This window comes from Cibotium barometz, chromosome 38, assembly GCF_041138505.1.
Source record: "Cibotium barometz isolate CiBa-2024 chromosome 38, ASM4113850v1, whole genome shotgun sequence".
NCBI lineage: Eukaryota > Viridiplantae > Streptophyta > Polypodiopsida > Cyatheales > Cibotiaceae > Cibotium > Cibotium barometz.
The window spans coordinates 22,505,650-22,527,487 of NC_141083.1; the positions used below are offsets into that span (position 1 = coordinate 22,505,650).

General features: G+C 45.3%; 1 protein-coding gene across 3 annotated transcripts in view; it reads left to right on the forward strand.

Annotated features, from left to right (window-relative positions):
- Nucleotides 1-3,266: 3,266 nt before the first annotated feature.
- Nucleotides 3,267-21,838, forward strand: part of LOC147616489 (DNA repair protein RadA-like protein) — a 55,811-nt gene continuing 37,239 nt past the window's right edge. The window contains exons 1-5 of one of the 3 annotated variants that reach the window (XM_086777563.1): nt 3,267-4,045; nt 14,727-14,782; nt 14,968-15,026; nt 15,430-15,501; nt 16,296-16,379. In XM_086777563.1, coding sequence (XP_086633689.1) covers nt 3,336-4,045; nt 14,727-14,782; nt 14,968-15,026; nt 15,430-15,501; nt 16,296-16,379 — 981 coding nt within the window. In that variant the 5' untranslated portion in view covers nt 3,267-3,335. The remainder of the gene's footprint in view (nt 4,046-14,726; nt 14,783-14,967; nt 15,027-15,429; nt 15,502-16,295; nt 16,380-21,838) is intronic. The other 2 variants (XM_086777562.1, XM_086777564.1) reach the window with 2 other exon arrangements.

The window sequence follows — 21,838 nt, forward strand, 5'->3', positions numbered from 1 at the left end:
ATAAGTCCAAGTCAGAAGGCATGAGGTCCGGAGGAAGCCCATGCGAGGTCTCGACCGTGGAGACGCTTAGTTGGGATACTACCGAGATGCTTGTAAGTCATAGTGAGAAGGCATGAGGTCTGGAGGAAGCCCATGCGAGGTCTCGCCGCGATATGAATATTGAAAGAATGAGGCATGAAATGGCCGGAGCAGATGCTATTTGCCTATAAGTCCCAATGAGAAGGCGTGAGGTTTGAAGGAAGCCCATGCGAGATCCTTTCCGCGGCGTCACCTGTAAGTCCTAAAACAAGGCACGAGGGCGAGAGGAAAAAGTCTTGCCCTGAGGATACTACCGAGTCGCCTGCTATAAGACCTAGTGAGAAGGCATGAGGACCATAGGAAGCCCAGTTAAAGATCCCCACTGAGTTACCTCTAAGTCCCAGATAAAGAGGCATGAAAGTCGACGGGGAAAGCTCAGTGAGATACTTGTCGAGACGCTCGTAAGATTCAGTGAGAAGGCATGAGGTCCGGATAAAAGGTTCACTGAGGTCCCTACCAAGTTGTCTGTAAGGAAAAGGAACAAACAAAAACCAAAATAGAAACATTAAAAGCATAAGAAAATGATGTATTGATTTCTAGAATGTAGTTACTTGTTGGATGTTATAATTTCAAGACCCAAGGGAGGTCTCACCTTGTGGACTTTCAGAGATGAAGCTGACTTCCCAAACACATGGAGCAGAAGCAGGTTGTTACACATCGACACAGACGGTAGCACATTTGAGTGCCCATGGATGAGATTCTTCATGAGCATATACTTGTGGACTCCTCATCAGATTGGTGGAAATCATCTTCCCACCATCTTCTTGGTCTACCCATCAGTTTTTGTGGTTCTACATGATATATTGTATAAACTTGAAGTGGCTTGCATTGTACCTTCTGGCAGCCACTTATTCACCTCTGGCAGCCACTAATGTTAATAACATGCACCCTGTTTGCATGCATATTTGCATCTCTACCCATGCACATGCATCCACTTGTATGTTTACACACTCGCACGTGCATGGACCTACACCTCGTGTGTGCACACTCACTCACATGCGTGCATCCATAAACCCATGGACCTACACCCCGTGTGTGCACACTCACTCGCATGTGTGCATCTATAAACACATGCTCATACTCGCGTGTGTGCATCTATAAACACATGCTCATACTCGCACGTGCACCCCACCCACTCATTTGCTCCTACACATTCTCGCCCACTCGCATACACACTAAACCCCAGACATTTTCACGTGCACAAAGGCCCATTGCCCCTATTTCTCTCTTTCTCTTCATTAACTTTTTTTTAAAAAGCAACTCCTTCTTTTTCTTTCCCTCCTCCTTTTTCTTTTGTCTTTTTATTTTTTTACCCCTTGTTCCTTTTTTATTTCTCCTTATTCATCCTTCCTTTTTTAAAAATCTTATCATTATATTTATTTATTTATTTTCTTTCTTGCCAAAAAATCTACCCACAAATAAGTTGAGTGGCACCTTTCTCCAACAAAAATCCACAATGTTTAAAATGCGCTACACATTAGAAGATTGATGTCAAAGCTACAGTTGTATTTACTATGGCATGACCCGTTTCCAACGGGCAAGAGATATTCTTAAGGAAAGCGCTTGCTAGGAGGCCGGATCGCAGCTCTCGGATTGCAGCTCTTTCCGGGTGGGGCCTGCCACGTTCGGTGATTTGGAAGAGCGCAGGTACGCTACCAGGTCTGAAATCCAGCTGCTGTTGAATGCGACCCTTTATGAGGCACACCCTCTAGCGCAAGAAATTGGCGATGCAGGACTCGTCACCAAAGGCTTGGCTATAGAGCTCGACGTCCTGCAACATGCCATACACGTTGTAGCACACGGGGTCCCCCTGCTGGTCTTGCCCCCACATGAACCCCACCTGTCTTAATTGCTCGTCCTCCTCTTCAAAAATCAGCTTGTCTGCATTGAAGCTCTTTTACCATAGTAGAGTGTTCATTAGCATTGCATAGGCTTCCCCCACCTTGAAGTCTCTTGGTCTTAGGAACTATAACAATAGCACATTTGTCGGAGCTCCCCATAAGTTGATCTCTTCCAAGATCGTGGTCTCTTCAACACCTTCTTTGCCTTCCATGTCCTCCACCATGGTCTCCGGCTTGCCCTCCACTGCTACTTTCTTTTTTGACTCGCCCTTTCGCCCATCGGCTACTAGTACGAACTTTCCACCATTTGAAGGCACACCTTCACAAACTTTACTTTGGCTCAAGATCTCATGCTCGAGTAACTCCTTGCTTTAGATGGCCTTCTTAATACGCATCTTGAAGTCGTGGAGGGCCTTCTCTCGGGCTCCTTGAGGTCCACAACGAAAGAGGTCTCCTCGTGGAAGGAAGGCACGTTGGCTTTGAGTGAGTAGCTTCGGCTCTATTAGAGTCAGTTGGTGGCACCATGGCAGATAAAGAAGCCGGATTAGGAGCCATAGCCTAGTTAAGGCAAAACAGTTCCTTAAGCTCTCTGAAGCAACCGCAACCGATGGAATAAAAAGAAGCTCTACGTAGTTTGTTGATGTGGGGAAAGTATCAAATGCAGATGAAGCTCAAGCTTCCCCCCCTAAAGAGTTGGTTATCTCTCCCATTTCCAAAGAGCACGCCGGAGAGTTAGGGCCTAAATTTAGGCCCAGCCAACGTGCAGGCTCCTCCTTATAGTCCAGCCCAGCCTGCACCCCATGTAACCACACCTGTCACTCGAAACCCAGCTGTGTGCGAATGTGGGGACGTGTGCGGGAAGAAGAATCAAATTGGCCACCGTCTCTTTGTCATCTCTTGACTGCCACTGATGAAATAAAGTTTTAATTCAAAATTTGAATTCTTAAGGCTAGTCTACTAAGAACTAAAACTTCACCACGTGTCTTCTAGTAAAGCAAAGCCCTGTAATGTATACTAGTACTCAACCAGCGCGTTGCTGTTGCAGTATGTAAAAATATTAAGAAGTGAAATGTAGGAATGGAAGCTGGAATACAAAGAGTCAATCAGAATACAAAGGGTCAATCGGAATACAAAGGGTCAATCGAAGGAATTCTTTCCTCTTATTTTAGAAATCTAAGATTTCTTTCTCTCCTCTCTTTTTTTTATAATGCGAGATTTTTGTTTGTAACATGCAGTGTCCTTACGAACGAGAGCTGGAAGTAAGACTCTATCGTCAGACCTTACCCCAAACACACACACACTTCACCAATAGAGACCTTACCCCAAACACACACACTGCACAGCCGTGGTGACCTGATTGTATGTAATAGATACCACTTTTTAAACTTCAATCAAGAGCTTCACCTCACCACCACCATGAACGCTCGGTTGCTCTCACTACCGCACGCTCTGCAAACCCTAATCACTCCCTCCCCATCGTGCTATTGCGAGCCTCTCCTCACAAAACACGCGTTTTCTCGCTTCATTAGTACTGCTGTGAAACCTTCGTCCTGTTTTCCTTCTCCTCGTTGCTTCGAGCCTCAGAACTCATCTTTTCCTGCGTCGCTGCCTCATGGACATGCCCCTTTCCACCATCTCTGCTATCGCTGGCGGGCCGGACCTTCCCGCTGTTTCTGCAGCTTCGTAGACGAGGGCAACAACAACAGCATCAGCAACGGCCCTCTGAGAAAGAAGCCGGCCAAGGTCCGGACCTTCTACGTTTGTGAGAACTGCGGGGAGTCCTACGGCCAATGGTGGGGGAAGTGTAACAGCTGTAAGATGCAAGGCAGCCTGAAGAAGTTCTCGCAGAGGCTGGCAGATGAAGGCGGGGGTGGAGGGGCTGGTGTAAGAGCTGCAGAAGGGCTAGTGTCAGGGTTCTCTCAAGGGCACGGTTTAGGGCCTTCTCAGGGGCTAGAGATTTCTCAGAAAAAGCCAGCAGAAGAGCCCCAGGCTGAGCAGGATGCCCCGGCAGTAAAAGAGACGCCTTTTACAACAAGGGCTTGGTTGAAGATGGGCTCTGTCGTAGGTCCACAGCGCCTCACCGATGTTATTAGAGGCACCTCAGAGTCTCACTGGAGGCTTCCCTTGTAAGTGTAAAGCTTTTGTTACATTTCTTTCAAGGGTTTTAGGTTTAATAATTGGGACTACAAACAAGTTAAAGAGCGCTAAAGGAACAGGTTAATCATGTATCTCTTATTAATCATGGCTAAATAATTAAGTTAATCATGTATATCTTGTTAATAGCAAGCTAATCAAGTATGGATGGCTAAAGAAGCAAGTTAACCATGTGTGTTTCGAGAAATCCAGAAGTAAGAAGCTGTGGTAAGTACTAAACTAGTTAATCATGGCTATGCGGATTTGGAGTGTTGTGTTGCTCTAGTGGCCACGGTCAAGAATATTAAAATTAAGTGATTGCTGCGCTGCTTTGCTGAAAGTGTTCTTTTGCAAAACTCAGGCCACTCAGAGACATGCTTGCATTCTAGCTGGCAGGTTTATCTTGACTCTTGGATGAGTGATCTCCAGGCAGTCAATCCCTACCCATTCGATGGGTCTATAAATGGCCTTAATCCCCGAATAATGTCACTGTAATATTTGTGCTTAAGGAGTGTCAGCCAATCGTAATGGCTGCACCTTCCCCTTGCAGTACCCACATTTTAGTGTTGAATGGAATTCTCTCGGGAGCACAAAAATTCGATGTGGTCTAGCAAGGTCAACAAGTTCTATGGCAAGGAAGCGAATGAGGCAACTTTTGATGTGGTCTGGCAAGGTCAACACGCTGCATTGCAAATATGTGGACAGAATACAAATCAATATGACATGCTGGATATCTTGTAATAAGGAAAAATGTTCGGATACTAGTGCAGTGCAAGTGTTAACAAAGATGTTGAACACAATGGAAGACTTTGCAAAAATTCAAGCATTCACCAATAACCTACAACTACTACTATGTTTTTTAAATGTCTTGAGCAAATGCTCCACACAAAGCTTGTCAAGTGACTTTTAAAGAGAATACCTATTCTCTACTTAAGAACAACTCCTTGACAACCCAAGCTGAATGAGAATATCTACCTGCAAGCAAAAACTAATGGCTGAAGTTATGGGGTGGAAATATGTACCTTGTGGCTACTCTTAGGTATGGGAATAGGGTGGCTTAGGTGAATGGAAATCTCCAATTGCAAGATTGAAGAATGAGGGAGGAAGTGGGCTATTTATAGGAGCTGAATGTTTTTAGAAGACAAACTTACTTGTACTTGGTTTGGTTCCTTTTTAATCTTTTTTCTCTCTTAGCCCAACCATGTACTATGGTGAAGACACTTTTAGCACCTTTTTTGCCCATTTGCACCACTTTTCACTGCGCTTGTGGGGCCTTGTCTTCTACCCACATGGTTGTTGCGGGTAGGCCATATTGAGGTGTATCATTTTCCTCTTTGAAGACTACTATTGTTCTCAGTTGAACAACTTCCAAAACAAAAGATTTGACAAATTCAAAATGGCTCGCACCCAAGGTTGTTAACCACTTTGTTGGTTAATATAGTTTCACCTACCTGACCTATCGAAAGGCGCTTTGTCATCTTACCTGCTTGAACAGGCACTTATCTTTTGTAAGATAGTGTTGGAGCATATATAGCAGCCTTACCATGTGCTTAATGTTAAAGAAGAGACCCTCTATGCAAGTAGGATTAAGGTCAAGAAGTGACTCTAGAAAAAATAAGTTCTATTAAATAATCCTTATTTTTTAAAACCCTAATTTTTGAAAAACCTTGAATTATCTGTAAAAGGGTAGACACTGGCTCAAACATTATAAAAGCTAAGACCCCCTTCTCATATTATGACTCTCATCTATTCATTGAAAAATTTAATGGAAATAATTTTCATACCTAGCAAACTAAACTGGAATTTAGTCTCATGAGAGAGGGTTTATGGCCTTTCATTGAGGGGGAGGAAAAAATGCCTGAAGCAGAAGATGAAGCCCAGAGAGCTTGGAAGCTCCGGGATTAGAAAGCCTTTGGTTTCATAGCCCTTGGCTTGCTCGACAACTTCATACACCATGGTGCTGAGCTCCCGACTCTTCCAAAGAAGCCTATGAGATGCTGGATAAGCTCTTTGGAGCACAAGGAAGGAACTCCAAGGTCTCTTTGCAGATAGAGTTCTATGGCCTAATGATGCAGTCATGTGAGAACTTTAACGCTCATGTGAACAAGATGAAATCCCTGATCAACCAGCTTGCTGCACTTAAATCCAAGGTGGATGAAGATGTGGTCGTAGCTGTTCTTATCAAGTCAATGTCAATACCTGAAGATCCCTACGGAAACCTCATCACCACACTAAAAAATCTTCCAAATCTCACCTTGGAAGAAGTCATCAACTCCTTAAAAGGAGAAGTTCAAGAATAAGGGAATAGGAGGGGACAACTCCTCCTTCACAAAGAACTTCAAAGGTACGAAATGTTCCCTTTGTGCTAGGAACAATCATATAGAAAAAGATTGCTATTCAAAGAAGCCATGCAAACATTGTTGAAAAAACAACCACAATGAAAAGTATTGCTATCATAAAAAAGCAGATGCCATCATCATTAAGGAGAAAGAGCTTTCCATAGAGAAAGGAAATTACTGCCATGATGATTGGGCCTTTCAGAGTCCAAAGGTGTGTGTTGTGATTAGTTGTGTGTTGTTCAGTTGTGTTTGTGACCCCATAATTGGCATGAGAAACTAGAACATGAGTCTAAGATTTATCCTTGACACAGTATGAGGTAATCCCTTGAGAGGGGGAGGGGGATTGTTGGGAATCAAGGACTTACCTGTGTGTGAACCCACTCCTAGAGTGAGGAAGTATGTATGTGTGTGAACCAACTTCTAGAGGGGTATCAAATAATATTTAGATATTTGTGTGAGTGACATAAGCAGTGGTGTCAGGAGGCAATCTTTGTAACCTATAAAGGTACTTGTACTTTCATTGAAATAATCAAGCAAGTGTATCAATTTGACAGTCACAAGGGATGGGGGACGAGGGACGGCCGAATGTAGGGAACGGGGACGGGGGTAGGAATGGCACTTAAAAATTACTTTGTCAGCACCACCCACTCGCCTATATGGGCATGGCCGTGGGTGGTGCTGACAAAGTAATTTTTAAGTGCCATTCCTTCCCTCGTCCCCGTGCACCACCTCCATGAGGGGATGGGGTGTGGTTGACCTCATCCCACCATGTCCATCCCGTCGTCCTTCTACGGGAAGTTGGAACTTGAAGTGCCGCCTCCACGAGGAGGGTGCCATGGATGATGGATGCCTCCTCGTCACTTGATAGATTGAGAGAGAGCAAGAGTGAGTGAGGCTTGAGCCTTGAAAGTTGAGGGAGAACTTGAGTGTGAGGGTGGGTGGGTGGGTGTGTGTGTGTGTGTGACCGAGAGAGTGTCTTGAGAGGCCATAGCTTGCTTGTGTGAGAGCTTGAAACTTGAGACCTTGGCCCTTGAGGCTTGCCGCATGAGAGAGAGAGAGAGTGTGTGTGTGAAGCTTAAGCTTGAAGTGTGAGAGGGAGTGTGTGTGTGTGTCTCTTATAGGGAGGGAGGCAAGGGAGAGGCCAAGCAGCCAAGGCCCAAAACCTCAAAGGCTCAAGGCCTATGGGCAAAGGCTAAAGGCCCACGAAAAGCCCCTCCCAAACGGCCAGAAAAAAAGGTCAAAAATGTGACCATTGCCTAAGGGTAACTTGGGGCGTTCCCATGCAGCCGTCCCCCACAACCGTCCCCTCCTAGATCCGGAACGCCGTCCCTTATGAGGGACGCCCAGTTGGGGAGGTCCGTCCGTTCCTGTCCCAAAGTGTTCTCGGGACGGCGTCCCCCCGTTCCAAGGGTCCGTCCCCTTCGTCCCCTGTGACTATGCAATTTGAGTCGTGTACTTCACCTCTCTCTAGTATTGAACTTGTCTTCTCTCTCCTCCTTTCTTTGATGTGTGCAATGCAACAACCATAGCCATGTTTATGTGCCAACCACCATAGCAGGGCTGAAATCCTACATGTGTGTGTGAACAGTCCCTAAAGGGGTTGTGAACACTCACTTATGTGTGAACCCACCCTTAGGTGGATAAGATATTATGTGTGTGAAGTAAGCAATGATGTCAATGGTCATGCTATGTGTCACTTACCTAGTGTGTTTGATTGAGTCACAAGATAAGCCTCTAAGGCTACAAAAGCATTGTGCTGTATTGAAACTAATACAAGAGACACATCATTGAGTCGTGCAATCCTTATCTCTCTCTCTCTCCCCCACATACACACACACATAAGCCATGGAGTTCTTTGACCCTACATAGTCTCTGTGCTCCTAACCCTAGGACTTAACTCCTTTTGGTTTCCATGTGCGCGAGTTTTTTTTAGAGACTGGCCTACGCACTCTTTCCCTCTTGGTTACTTACATGCGCACTCATGCCTACTAGTGGACCCTTTGCGCAACCTTGCAGCTCGCTGACGAGCTGTGCAGGGTGCTGTTAGAATGCACAACGGAAAAATGAGACGAATGTTGTGGAGAATAAAATGCAGAAGAGAGATAGAAGCTGTATGAACTCTGCTACATACCCAAGAATCTGATACAAGAGGAAGTGAGAGACCAAGGGTAGTATTTATACCACCCTCCAGTGCTGGTTGGCCAGCTAAAAGCAGCCAACATCAGCAGATATGCCCACGACTAGCAAAAAATGCAGTCGGCTAGGAAGAATCACCAGTCGGCCAGTACAATAAGAGTCGGCCAGCACAAGACTGTCCCAAGACCAAAAAAAAATTGGGAAAACATGGAAAAATGAGAAAAGCTCCTGGGCAGGCACACCCACAACAAAGGCCCTCACTATACAGATAGGAGATGACTGCCAACACCCCCTCTCAGCTCCTGGATGTGGAACCAACCCCATTGAGCTGGAGTGTTGCCGGAGCATAGCCTGAGCTAGAGATTTTGTAAAGAGGTATGCCGCATTGTCCTTTGTTGAACAATAAACAAGCAAGAAGCTAAAATCTTCTCACGAACAAAGTGATATTGTATATCTCTATGTGCTTGGTCCGGGCATGGAAGACCGGGTTCCGAGCAATAGCTAACCTCCGCAGCCACACAACCTTGCAAGCAGCACCACAAGGAGCCTGGTACTCTGCCTCTGTAGAAGACAAGGCAATGGTTGGCTGGCTCTTGTTGCTCCATAAAATAGCTCCCGAGCCAAGGGTAAAACCGTAGCCTGATGTAGATCTCCTCGTGTCTGGAACTCTTCCTTTCCCAATCTGAGTCACTCCAACCCTGAAGTCTGACTCGTTCTGTCGTTCCCTCTCTAGTGTCATAGAAGAGTCCAAGATCCTTCGTACCGTGCAGATACCGCAAGTTCCGCAATCCTGCGTCCCAGTGAGTCTTCAAAGGTGTCTGCATGAACAAAGAAGCTTCCGATACAGAGAAACCTGCTTACAAGGATCATTCATTGTAAGTTTGGTGTTCGGGTCCATCGGTGAAGTAATAGGCTTGCACTTCTCCATCCCAAAGGTTTCCAGGCTCCAGCAACTCATGAACAAAAGTTGCTGAGAAACAAAGAACCCCCTCTGGGTTTGCCAAATCTCCAATCCCAAGAAGAAATGAAGTAAGCCTAAGTCGGTCATCTCAAACTCCTTTGACAAGGCAGCCTTCGTCACTGCTATGTGCTCCACATGATCACCAGTGAGAATGAGATTATCCACACAAAGGATAATCAACGTGACCAAATTGCGTTCCCGAAAGAGATACAAGTTAGGATATGCAATTGAACTCTGAAAACTTGTTCGTAGAAAGAAGGAATCAATCTTCTGATTCCAAGCCTGGGAGCTTGCTTAAGACCATACAAGGCCTTCCGCAACCTGTAAACCATCCCCTTTGATCTTGGAACCTCAAAGCTTGGAGGTTGATCAACATACACCTCCTCTTGCAAGTCACCATTAAGGAACATAGATTTTACATCCATCTGATATGCGGGCCACCGTTGAGAAGAGGCAAGGGCAAGAACTGTTCGAATTGGGTCATCCTCGTTGTCGTTGGTGCAAAGGTATCCTCGTAGTCGATGCCAGGCCGCTGAGCATAGCCCTTAGCCACAAGTTTGGCCTTGTGCTTGTCCACCGACCCATCGGATGTATACTTACTTGGTCTTAAAGACCCACTTAACACCAATGACTAACCGTTTTGACAGCCTCGGAACCAACTCCCAAGTTTTATTCTTCTCTATGGCATCCGGTTCCACTTGCATGGCGTTCCTCCAAGTCTCTTGAGAAAGAGCTTCCTTCACGGCAGGAAGTGGGCTCTTTGTTCCAGACATCAAAGCATAGTTCACCTATAATAACAGCTTCTTTGAATGACTTTTCTCACTAACTTTGGGCGATCTTCGAGATCCATCCTCTGTGGTCCACTCGGAGGGAAGCTCCGTAACACTTGACTCCCGAATGGTGTCTAACAACCACTTTGGTACTCGAACAGAACGCGGAGCCTCCTGCTGCTCATCTCCAGTCTCGGGCTCAACCTCTACAACTGACTGAGGCTGTCTAGCTGGAACAATAGACTGGGAATCATTCTCATACTCATCTGGTTCTCCAAGAAGTGGTGGCTCATCAACAGTGGAAGCTGTAACATGCTCATCAAAGACAACATCTCTGTTGACAACCACCTCTTTCTGCTCTAGGTCATATAATGTAACACGTGGAAGCTCCGGGGGTCTTCTTTCAGCCCTAAACACCATCTAGAACATGCTGATGCAAAAACGCAGACAGAAGGGAGAGTAGAGAGAGAGAGAGAGATAAGCTGGAAATTCAGTATATTCATATGGTACAAAAAGGTACCCTAATCTACAGCCATAGGCTGCCTTACATAAAAGGTGAAACACACCAAAATCTGTCCTAAACTTGGACCCAACTCATAAGGAGTTGAATGATCTACTCAATGAGCTCATGTGCGATTTATAGTCTCTTGGACACTTGGTATGCAGCAGTTGGCCAGCCGACTGGTCTTTGAAAGCATAATCATTTATGCGCCTGTAGCCGCCTTTGTTTTGGTTCAGCTGACAGCCTTTTGTTTCAGCTGACATCCCCTGCTTTGCTCTGGTACAGCCGACAGCCCTTCTTGCAGCCGACAGTACCCCTCTTGCAGCCGACAGGACATCCTTGTCCCCTTCTCCTAGTCCACACTGGCCAAAACAGCACATCATGCTCCAAGTACTGGTTCTAATGCTCTTTTTTTGGCTGCCCCTCCTAGACTAGCTACTGAGAATGTTCATGGCAATGCTTGCACATGACATATAACCTGTAGTTATATCCCACAAATACAAGCTTCTGGAACTTCGAGTCAAGCTTCCCCCTCTGCTTCTTTGGAATGTGAACATAGGCATCACTCCCAAACACATGGAAATGGGAGACATCTGGTTTCCTGCCAAAGTAAGCCTCAAGTGGAGTCATCGTTGGTACTGAAGTCGTCGGAGATCGGTTGAGGATATGGACAGCCGTAGCCACAGCCTCTCCCCAAAGTGGACGAGGAAGATCACGATGCTCCAACATCGTCCTCGCCATCTCCGCCACAGTCCGGTTCTTACGCTCAACTACTCCATTCTTTGAAGGCGAACCTGTATTGGCCTGCTCCTGCTTGATGCCATGTTCCGCACAAAACCGCACAAAAGCATTAGAAGAGACTTCTCCTCCTTTGTCAGCGTGAAGAGTCTTCACTTGCAATCCAGACTCCTTCTCCACCATAACATGCGACTCCTTGAACTGAGCAAAGGCTTGGTCCTTCTGGGAAAGGAAATAAACCCATGTAAATTTGCAACAATCATCAACAAGCAGCATGATGTACAAAGAATCTCCCAAGGATGGGGTTTGCATAGGTCCACACAAGTTAATGTGTACCAACTCCAAAGGTTTCAAAGCCCGCTTAGTAGCCTGCTTCGGAAAAGATTCCCTGTGTTGCTTACCACGAATGCAAGAACTACAGTGTCCCTACTTGCTGCCAACATCTGGCAAGCCATCCATCACTTGGGCCCGAAAAGCCTGCTGCAGCGCATCCACATTCAAGTGGCCAAAACGGAAATGCCACAAGTCACCGATCTGAGTGCCTGTCAGAGAAGAGAGTGCTCAAAGTTTGTCGATACCATTCTCCACTCCACCTTCCCATACAACCTGGCCTGTTGCTTTGTCCCATAGCGCAACAAAATGCTCATCAAACTCCACCCGTCGGAAGCCAGTCTTGCAAACCTCATGCACTAAAAAAAGATGAAAATAAAGTGCTGGGATGTAAAGAACATGAGAGGAATGCTTCCCCTCTTTGCGATCGGGAATAATCTCTATCTTGCCCTCACTATGAATCGGGATAGTGGAATTGTCGCCAATAAAAATGCGACGTGACTGTCGTTTAAGATCTTGTAATAACTCTCGAGAAGGAGTCATGTGCTTGGAAGCACCACTATCGAGAATCCACTCCCGAGTATCCCTGGTGGTGAAACCCACTGCCTCCCTTCTCGAAGAAGATGAAGCATCTCTGTCCATAATCTCCAAGTGCACAAAAGCTGGAGTCTTGGCAGTTGTTGCAGCTGAAGAATTAGCACTCTTTTCCGTACTCCGCTTAGGACATTTCCTCCAATAGTGGCCTTTCTTGCCACAATTGTTACTGGTCCGCTCGGCCTTCAAAGCATCACACTCTGAATTGGGCTTCTCCTCAGAAGACCTCTCCGATGAAGACTTTCCTTTGCCCTTATTGGTGGTGTTGTTACGGCCTTTCGACCGTTGGCCAGTCAAGGCTTCAAAACCTCCGCCCTGTGGAGGGTTCGTACGACACTCTTCCTGGTCCAAGACCATAGGTGCAAGCTCCTCCCATGTCATGGTGTTGAGCCTCCCATTGGTTATCAAAGAGGAGTAGAAAGCTGAATACTGAGAGGTTAGATGAGATAGCAACGTGATGGCCATGTCCTTTGAAGATATCTCCTTCCGATGTTGAAGAGCTTTGATGTGCTCCCACATCATCGAAGACTTTGCAGGATTCATCACCCGCATCTGCACTTCCAAGGGAATCCGCTTCATGGGTGATACCCTGTTATATACAGAGAAGCCAAATGCTGCCAAATCCCTCTGGCCAGCGTCATATGTTTGATATGATTAATCACTTGTGGTGTGCAATTAAGGAAGATGAAAGAATGCACATGGGCATTGACACGATCTAAGAGTTTTGAGTGTAATACAAGCAATGATGTGTTCTGAGTGCCAAAAATAACTAAATGTGTCAACCACAACCTAAACTCAAGATTCACACTTCCAATTTTTGCTTAAAACTGCTAATTGACCTAAGGTTGAGTCAGGGTGATTAATCCTTCTTCAATCTTGGTCTTGATGCAACTAAACCTCCACCTCATGTCATGGTCCAACCTATAGGAGACCTAAGAAAGAAATAGTTAGATTTGAATAGCCTTGCACTAACTTCTTGAGTGAATAATAGAAATGCCTGAAGTTGCCTTTGAGTTTGAGGAATTGGCTAGTCCAACACCTTCTGGATCTGCTCGATATCTATGCTTATATAGTGTCTCAAAATCTGATGACCTGGTATGTGTTGAGTTCCTCGCAAAAGAATTTCCCATAATGGGGAGGATTGCGCCCATCCAAATGTTGACCATAGTTTCGATCGGTGGCTCTCATGAGATTGGGAGCGATGATTAGAGTACCTCGGTTGCAACTTGCTCCACTTTCTCCTCGTGCTCATCTTCTATGTTCTAGGAGCTGTGAGCATTTTTAGAGTTGAAGCTAGAGTTCCTTGAGCTTGGAACTCTTATTGTAAGGTTGCCATCTGACTATTGAGTCGGGTAATTAGGTTACTTATCTTGACACAAACAACAAAAGGGTCAACGCTTCCTTCTACTCATTCGAGGCCATGAGTGGAGAGCAAATGGTGAGAACTAGAAGTGAGACAAGGTGGGAAAGGAAGATTTGTCCCCACACATTGTGCTCTCCTGACACTAAGAGTTGACCCTAATCAAGCAAGGAATAGCCTTGGGAAGATCTTTTTCGGGTAGAAGCCCTAAGCTTTGATACCGAATGTAAAGCTACTGTTCCCAATGAAAGGCCTCATAGAAACACAAGCACACACCACTAACCAACAACTTTTATTTTTAGATTGTATCTTGGGAAAACCCTCTATGTACAAAGTGTGTCAAGTGACTCAAGGCTGAGAATTTTAAAGGAAAACTAGGCACTACCAAGAACATCTCCCTAACTAGTAACAACCCAAGTTGCATGAGAGCTTCTTTCTGCAAGCAAATGTTGGCTGAAAATAGATGCTGCTGAAGTCGTGGGGCTGAAATCTACTGCTCCTGGTTACTCTGGGCATGGGGAAGGTTGGCTAAGGTGAACGAAAGCTCCAATTGCAAGAAGGAATTACGAGGGAAGAAGTGGGCTATTTATAAGTCTCTACCTCAAAGCTTCCGGATGTTACTGCCCTTATCCAAGGTCTTTTTTTTTTGGAGACATCTCATGCCTAGGAGAAAATCAACTCCTTCAACATGGTGTTTGCAAATTTATCCTCCAAACCCAACTCTGTGTATGTCTTTATGTTTCAATGGGTTCCACTTGCATGAAAAACATGTATGCATGGTAATTTACATGTGTTACGAGTTGAGGGTACCGAATCATGTTGTAAACAATCTCTTTAGAAAAATATCATGAAAACTCTCAAGTTTTTCATGCCTTGAACGTTTGTTTTGGCTTCTGAAATGAAGAAGTGGGTGGTGTTTCTTTTATGTCTGCTTGGCTTGGTAGACTTGGAACAACTGGCATGGAAATGGCAAGGGTTCTGGGTGGGGGCCTTGTACCAGGTATGCGGGCTTTGCTTAGATATTTTTCTCTTCACAATATGTAGGTCGAATGTTATTCTTTTAAGAACAGTAAGACAAACAATTTAGATCTGTAAAGCTCTACCTCTGGCTGCACATGCCTGTGGGGATTGCATTTCATGCACTTAGCTTTCAAGGGTAAAGATTGATGAGCGTGTTTATTGCAGGGTCCCTTGTACTTCTTGGAGGTGATCCTGGTGTTGGCAAAAGCACACTTCTTTTGCAGGTGCACAACCCATGCATACTTACACACACATGCACATTTCACGTTTTCAATTTATGATTATTTGCTCTAGGAATCCATGTAGTCCAGGATTTTCTAAATTCTGAACTAGGTGGGCAGCCTATTCATGGGTTCTGCTAAGAGCACGATCACTATCTTAACATGTGTATCCCTAGTGATGCACGTATGCTTGCAGACACAATTCTGAACATGTTTTCATTGCTATAATGCCTAGTATTATAAAACTTGTAGAGATGGTGTTTTAGACAACTTTGGATCGTACTGATCGACTTGTGAAGATGAAACATATAGGGTTCAAACACTGTTTATAAATGTGTTTGATGATAAAGACCAAAGAGGGTTTCTTCTATTATCTTAATTTTGTAATGTTACTGTTTATGACCAGCTTTGTAGCATTCTTGCTGAGGGATGTGAATTTTACAAGCCAGCACCAGTCCTTTATGTGTCAGGTGAAGAGGTAAAATTGATTAACAGCAAGAGCAAACGATTTGCTTTGAATTTTGAATGTGTGTCTCGTTCTTAAAAAATCTTTCTTTTTGAGTGCTACCTTAATTATCCTTGGAATTGTGTCCTAAGGCTAGGTGTTGGGAAAAGTTACTTTAGCCTAGCTAGTCTATGGTCCTTATTTTTGGAGTCTAATGAAGCATGTATGATGCAAATATTGGATTTTATGTAAAATTGGAAAGGCTATTTAGGTTTCAAATGTGTTCACTTGCTCAAGAAACCCAGTCACACACCAAGCATGTTTGCATGCATGGTAATTTTCTATGCACGTTGCAGTCTCAACTTGTTACCAAGTGACGCTAACAATCATTGATACTATGCGTGTTGGCAACCTTGTGTTATCAAATACAGTGTACAAATGTACAAGTCACACATACCCACATCTTTTAAATCTTACCCCATCTGATCAAGCATATACAAAGTCATAGATGCTAAGACTTCCAGCTCCTAAAGCACACAGAGGGTTTTAACTTTAGGGTTTTTAGTGTAGATCGTAGGTTATTTTCATGATGCTTTGTTGCATAGGGTGACTACTCTTGAGCCTGGTCTAGTTACCTGTGCTTGTGCTACATTATTGTCTTAGGGGTTTCCTCATTTTGCTAATGGATCATCATTTACACCCTTTCATGTGTTGGCATGAGCTTTTTTTCCACACTTAAGATTCTAGCTTGGGTTCAAGCTCTCTCTAGGCATCTTGACAAGCCAGACATTGCGCTGATATTTTGTATGTTGTGCTTTTGTTGGCAGAGCGAGGAGCAAATAAGTAGCAGAGCTGATCGCATACACATCACATCGCACGAACTTTACTTATACTCAGCTACTGATCTTGAGGTTCAGTTTGCCCCAACATACTAATGGTTTGAACATTCATCCAATACTCTACTTTTTGGCATCCTTACTTGATGCCTTTGTTGGTGCTTCTGTCCCCATTGACCTGGAATGATTTCAAATCAGCCGGACACTGTTGTCAGGAAAGCCCTCTGTTGCAATCTAGTTCATGCAATCTTGAAATTAAGCTGAGTGCATTACAGCAAGTGGATAAACTGGTCAGAAAAAAGGATGATGGAAATCGCTTGGCAGTGGATTGCAACTTGCAAGGTGCATTGTGTTTGACAGTCATACTTCATTGATTTCTAATTCTTCATTGAGTGTGAAATAGGCATTAAAATAGCGCGAAGACTCTGTAGAGTCAAGAATTGATTTGGACAAGAGGAAACTTTGTGGATCTGAGAACATTTAGTGCTCCAAGCAAGAGGACCAAAGCCTTGGTGCTTTTAAATGGTGAGGTGATAGAAAAACTCTTGGTGTGCATGTATAGGGCCAAGCAACACAAAAAATCCTTGGTGCCTGGATCATGCCAAGCAATAGACAAGCCATGGTGCTTGTGTAGGTTCAAACAACAAAAGCAGGCTATGTGGACAAACAAGAGAAAAAATGTTGCTATGCCCCTGTAGGGCCGCCAAACAAGAACTGGAAAAGACTTGCTGCATGTAAAAGGCCAAGCAAGAACAGAAAATAGACTTAGTACAGATACAGAGCCAAGCAAGTATAGAAGAAGTTTTGGTGTGTGTTTAGGGCCAAGCAATAATGGAAATTGTATAGTGCCAATCAAGAGCAAAAATATTGTGGTGCATCAAGTGGGCTTCTAACGCATGGAAACAAGGACAACTTATGCTTCCTTACCAATAGAGGGAGTAGTGTGTGCTTTTCCGAGACAAGATTGGTGTCACCAATTGGCCGACCATTTGGTCCATCTCCAGATTTGTGTCTCGTTCACTTGAGGTCAGGCTGGTGTCTCATGTGAAGGGGTCAGTATTTTTGCATAACATGGACGGGAGCCAGACTGGTGCCACCCGTGTGTTAGCAGGATGGTGTCGTATGGACGGGAGCCAAACTGGTGCTACCCGTGTATGACCTGGACTGTGTTCTATCCATGGGATTGTTATGCCATGGAAGAGCCAGTATTTGTGCCGTGTCTTGCCTATGGGACTGTCACTCCATAGGGAGGCTCGTGCTTGGAGCTGTGTCTTACCTATGGGACTGTTACTCCATAGGAAGACCGGGATTTATACTTTGTGTCGTGCCATCACTGTGCCTGACATGAATGTTTAGTACTTGTTCCATGAACGGGAGATATGTCCATGATACTGTTTGCACATGCATTCATGTTTGCATGTCTGGAATTGTTTTCGCGTGACTTGTACTCTTGTGTTTGCCTGCCTGACGTGCCACTTACTGAGCAGGGACGCCTGCCAGTGAGTCGTGAAGTTTGTTCTGTCTTCTGACGAGTTTTGTTGCGTGTGAACAGGTGGTAAGTGTATTGCATTTGTTTATTTTATAGCATTATTTCTAACCTTTGTTTTTTATAAGGTTGCAGGTTCACACTCATTAATGAGTGGGCGGCCTCCTCAATATTTTATTGGTGCCCTTTGTAGGGTGGGCACCCATTATGGGCACCCACACATGGGCCATGGTGGGGAGGGAAGCCCTCCCTTAATCCTGTAATCGTGTGTGTGTGGGGGTGGGTGCATGGCCACCTACCCACCCCCCCTTGGGTACCTTTGAACTGGCCGCCCCCATGCAAAGAGTAGGCCGGCCAGCTGCACGAGGGGCCCTCACCATCGCTTGGCGCCTCTCTCTTGCTTGTGCACAAGCAGGCTACTCACAGGCGACCTTCTCTCTTGCACACAAGTGGGCTGCACCCAGGCGACTCTTCCTTCTCTTGCTCACAAGCGGGCTGCACCCAGGCGACTCTTCCTCACTAACCCCGCAAGCGGCTGCAACAGGCGACACTCTCACTCTCTTGCTGGCTGGCGGGCAGCAACCAGGCGGTTCTCTCTCTTGCTGGCTATTGGGCTGCTGTTCAGGGCTTTCTTCCGTGCAAGCACAGCCGATCAACAACAGTCTGCAGCATCCCATCTCTCCATCAAACGTAAGCTCCAGTCGTGTGTGTGTGGCAGCCCGATTCAGACCCAAAACAGTCCCATATTCAGGTCTCTCAATACTTGATGCTGCAGCCCGGGTATAGTACCACGAACTCACACATATTGGCCAGCTTATACTCTGTTGATACCAAAGGTTTTTGCAAAGCTTATTTATTGAAAGGGATTCAAGCAAAGGTCCTTGGTGTAAAACATTCGAGGGATATTCATTGCTGCTACGGGTAGTCCAAGCTTTTGGAGAACCACAGTCCGTGGGTGCCGAGATCGGGAGAGCCAGGCTTTAGTACGGGAGCGCCTGTTTGTGCGTGGTCCTGGAACACCAGTGGGGCGCTCTCTGCGGATTCCAGTGAAGGCGCGGGACCGTAGAGACTAGACTTCTTCAAGTGGATCGCTCTACTTCGAACGTCTACTTCAAGTCTCTTGTTTGGTAACTGTATTCATTCAGTTGTACATGGACATCATCTAGTTCATTGAACCCATGGAGCATTGTATCACTTAAATACTCCCAATAATATATTATTTATTGAGGGGGGGGGGCGGCCCGTTCCGGTCCCAGTGCTGGTGTCCATTGATCATCATTTCCTTTCACTTTACTTTTTCAGTTGTTATTGAGTTGTCCATTCATATTGTGATTTTAAGTTGTGCTATTACGCGTGTGGGTGTCCAACGGAGTCTCCTCCCACTTGACGGGATCGATTTCAATTGGAGTTGCCAAGAATGGCGATCAAGAGATTTGGACATGGTGACTCCTTATCCTTGACCAGCTGGGGTCAACTCTTAAGAAGCTAGGGGAGATGTAACCAAATTGATCCTTAAATATATGCCATTTGTTGTGCGGTGTCATGGTGAGTGAACTGATTCCATTGGGAGTAAGTCTTTGGAATGAACCATTTGTCTCCTTATAGAGATTGAAAACTTGAGAAAGAATATGTTGGTTGGACATTGAAAACGTGAGAATTGGACATTAAAACTTGAGATGGATTTACTTTTTTGGAGATTGAAAACTTAGAAAAATCATCCCAGTAGAAATTGAAAATTATGGATTGTGTTGATGGATTTGGCAAGCTATCACAAAGTATAGTTTCGCAAGATTTTCATTAAGTCCTATTTTGATTATTAGTAGGGAAGCCCATTGTGCATGGTGGAGTCCCCAAAAAAGCGAGAAAAGCTATTACAAGGAAACACAAGAAAGCAAATAGCAAGCAGCTAGTTGGAAAGCTTGGACTGCGTATTAGACCAAATTTGCAAATATATGTAAAGTTGTTTCAAGCTTGTATATTATTTTCTTTACTAATAAGGTCTGATTCTAAATATTGGTTGAATTGTGGTGACATGCACCTCACCATGCTCTTTGTGCTGAGTGTTGGATATTAGTGCTCCATTTTCATATTCTAATAATGTTGAGGCACTGGTAAACCGTAAGCTGATGTATATACGGCCCCCATCATGATGAGTAGCCATGGTTTAGCAGTTTTGGCACTTGATGTACTCGAATCCACACGGGATGGTGGCGTGGATGAGAACTCAAGCTTAGTGCCCATGTTAAATAGAGCTCTCCAAAAGAGGTTCGTAGTCTTGGGATCTGTCCCCAACAATGGACTTAGGCATACCATTATGCTTAAATATGTGAGCAAGGAAAAGCTTCACCATATGATCGGCTTTAATAGTTTTCTTGACGGGCAAGAAGTGAGCTTGCTTGCTAAACCTGTCCACAATGATCCAAATAGCATCATTTCCATGCAGGGATCTAGGCAAGTCCATAATGAAGTACATAGTAATGCTTTCCCATGGCTACGAGAGAATAGGCAAAGGTTGAAGCAAACCTGGAAGCTTTTGCTGATCAAATTTCACATTCTGGCAAGTAATACATGCGCATACAAAGCCTCAATGTCTTGGCACATGCTTGGCCAAAATAAATCTCTCTCTATCATGCGTGTTATAGGTAAAATATCTCTATGACCAGCATAAGGTGGAGCTGTTAGAAGTCATCTCCTGTCTAGATTTATACACCAGGGCCTTTGTTGTGGGTGTGCCCGCTCTTATGAGGTGTTTTATCATTTTTCCTCACTCCCTGTATTTTTCCCCTATTTTTTCCCATTTTTCTGAGGCTTGGGAGGGTTGCCAGAGGATGCCAGGAGCACTCCAGTGCTGGCCGACTGTATGTTCATCAGTCGTGGGCTACTGGGCTGCTGGCCGATTGGATTTCCTCAGTCGTGGGCATTCATCTGCTGGCCGACTGCATTTATGCAGTCGTGGGACCTATTCAGCAGTCGTGGGCACTTTATCTGTTGGCCGACTGCCCTCCCGGGGATGTATATATAGGCCCCCAGCCCCCATACCTTATTTGTATCATTTCTCGAGATCTTCTTGTGTATATAGAGCAGAGTTACACGCCTACATCTCTCTCTCTCTCGTGCTGTTTTTCTGCCTGCGTTTTTGTTCTTGTGTTCCCAGATCTGGTCATCATCTCCGCTGCGTATTCTGACATGGTATCCGAGCCCTAGGCTCTAGATAGGTCTTGGGATTTGTGTGAGCAAGAGGGGGACTGTTTTGTGGCTGATTGGTGGACTGTTTTGGACTGATCGGGAAGAGGAGAAGCAAGAGGAAGGCGGGCTGATTTGCTGGACAGCCACTTGCAGGTATTAGTTCTTCTTTGTTCCCACCCACCCACTCCTTTCAGAGTACATCCCCGCAATGGCAGATCTGTTTGAGATGGCCGAGAGACATGTGAAGATCCCGACACTCCCCACGTTCCGGGTGGACCGTCAGTTGGACGGGAGCAACTACGGCATATGGAAGGTGATGATGGAATCTGTTTTGGAGTCCTACGACCTCACCGATTTCGTCGTTGTTGGTGTTCCACGGCCGGAAGTAGAGGAAGGGGAGTTACCGTCGATCCGAAAGGACCGGGAGGCCTAGACACAGATGTGGGATCGTGTCAACGCCAGGGTCCGTTCGTTTATTTTCCTCAACTGCACACCACAGGTAATCAATCATGTAAAGCACATGACGCTAGCCAGAGGTATATGGCAGCATTTGGCCTCACTTTACAACAGGGTATCGCCCATGAAGAGGATTTCCTTGGAAGTACAGATGCGGGTTATGAGCCCTGTAAAGTCGTCGACGATGCGGGAGCATATTAACAAGCTACAGGCTCTTCAGCAGGAAGTTCTTCAAGCTGGGAAGGAGATATCGTCAGAGGACATGGCCATCACGTTGCTGTCACATTTTCCCTCTTCGTACTCAGCATTTTACTCGTCTTTGATTACCAGCGGCAGGCTCAGCACCATCACGTAGGAAGAGCTTGTGCCCATGGTCTTGGACCAGGAGGAACGATTCACGAACCCT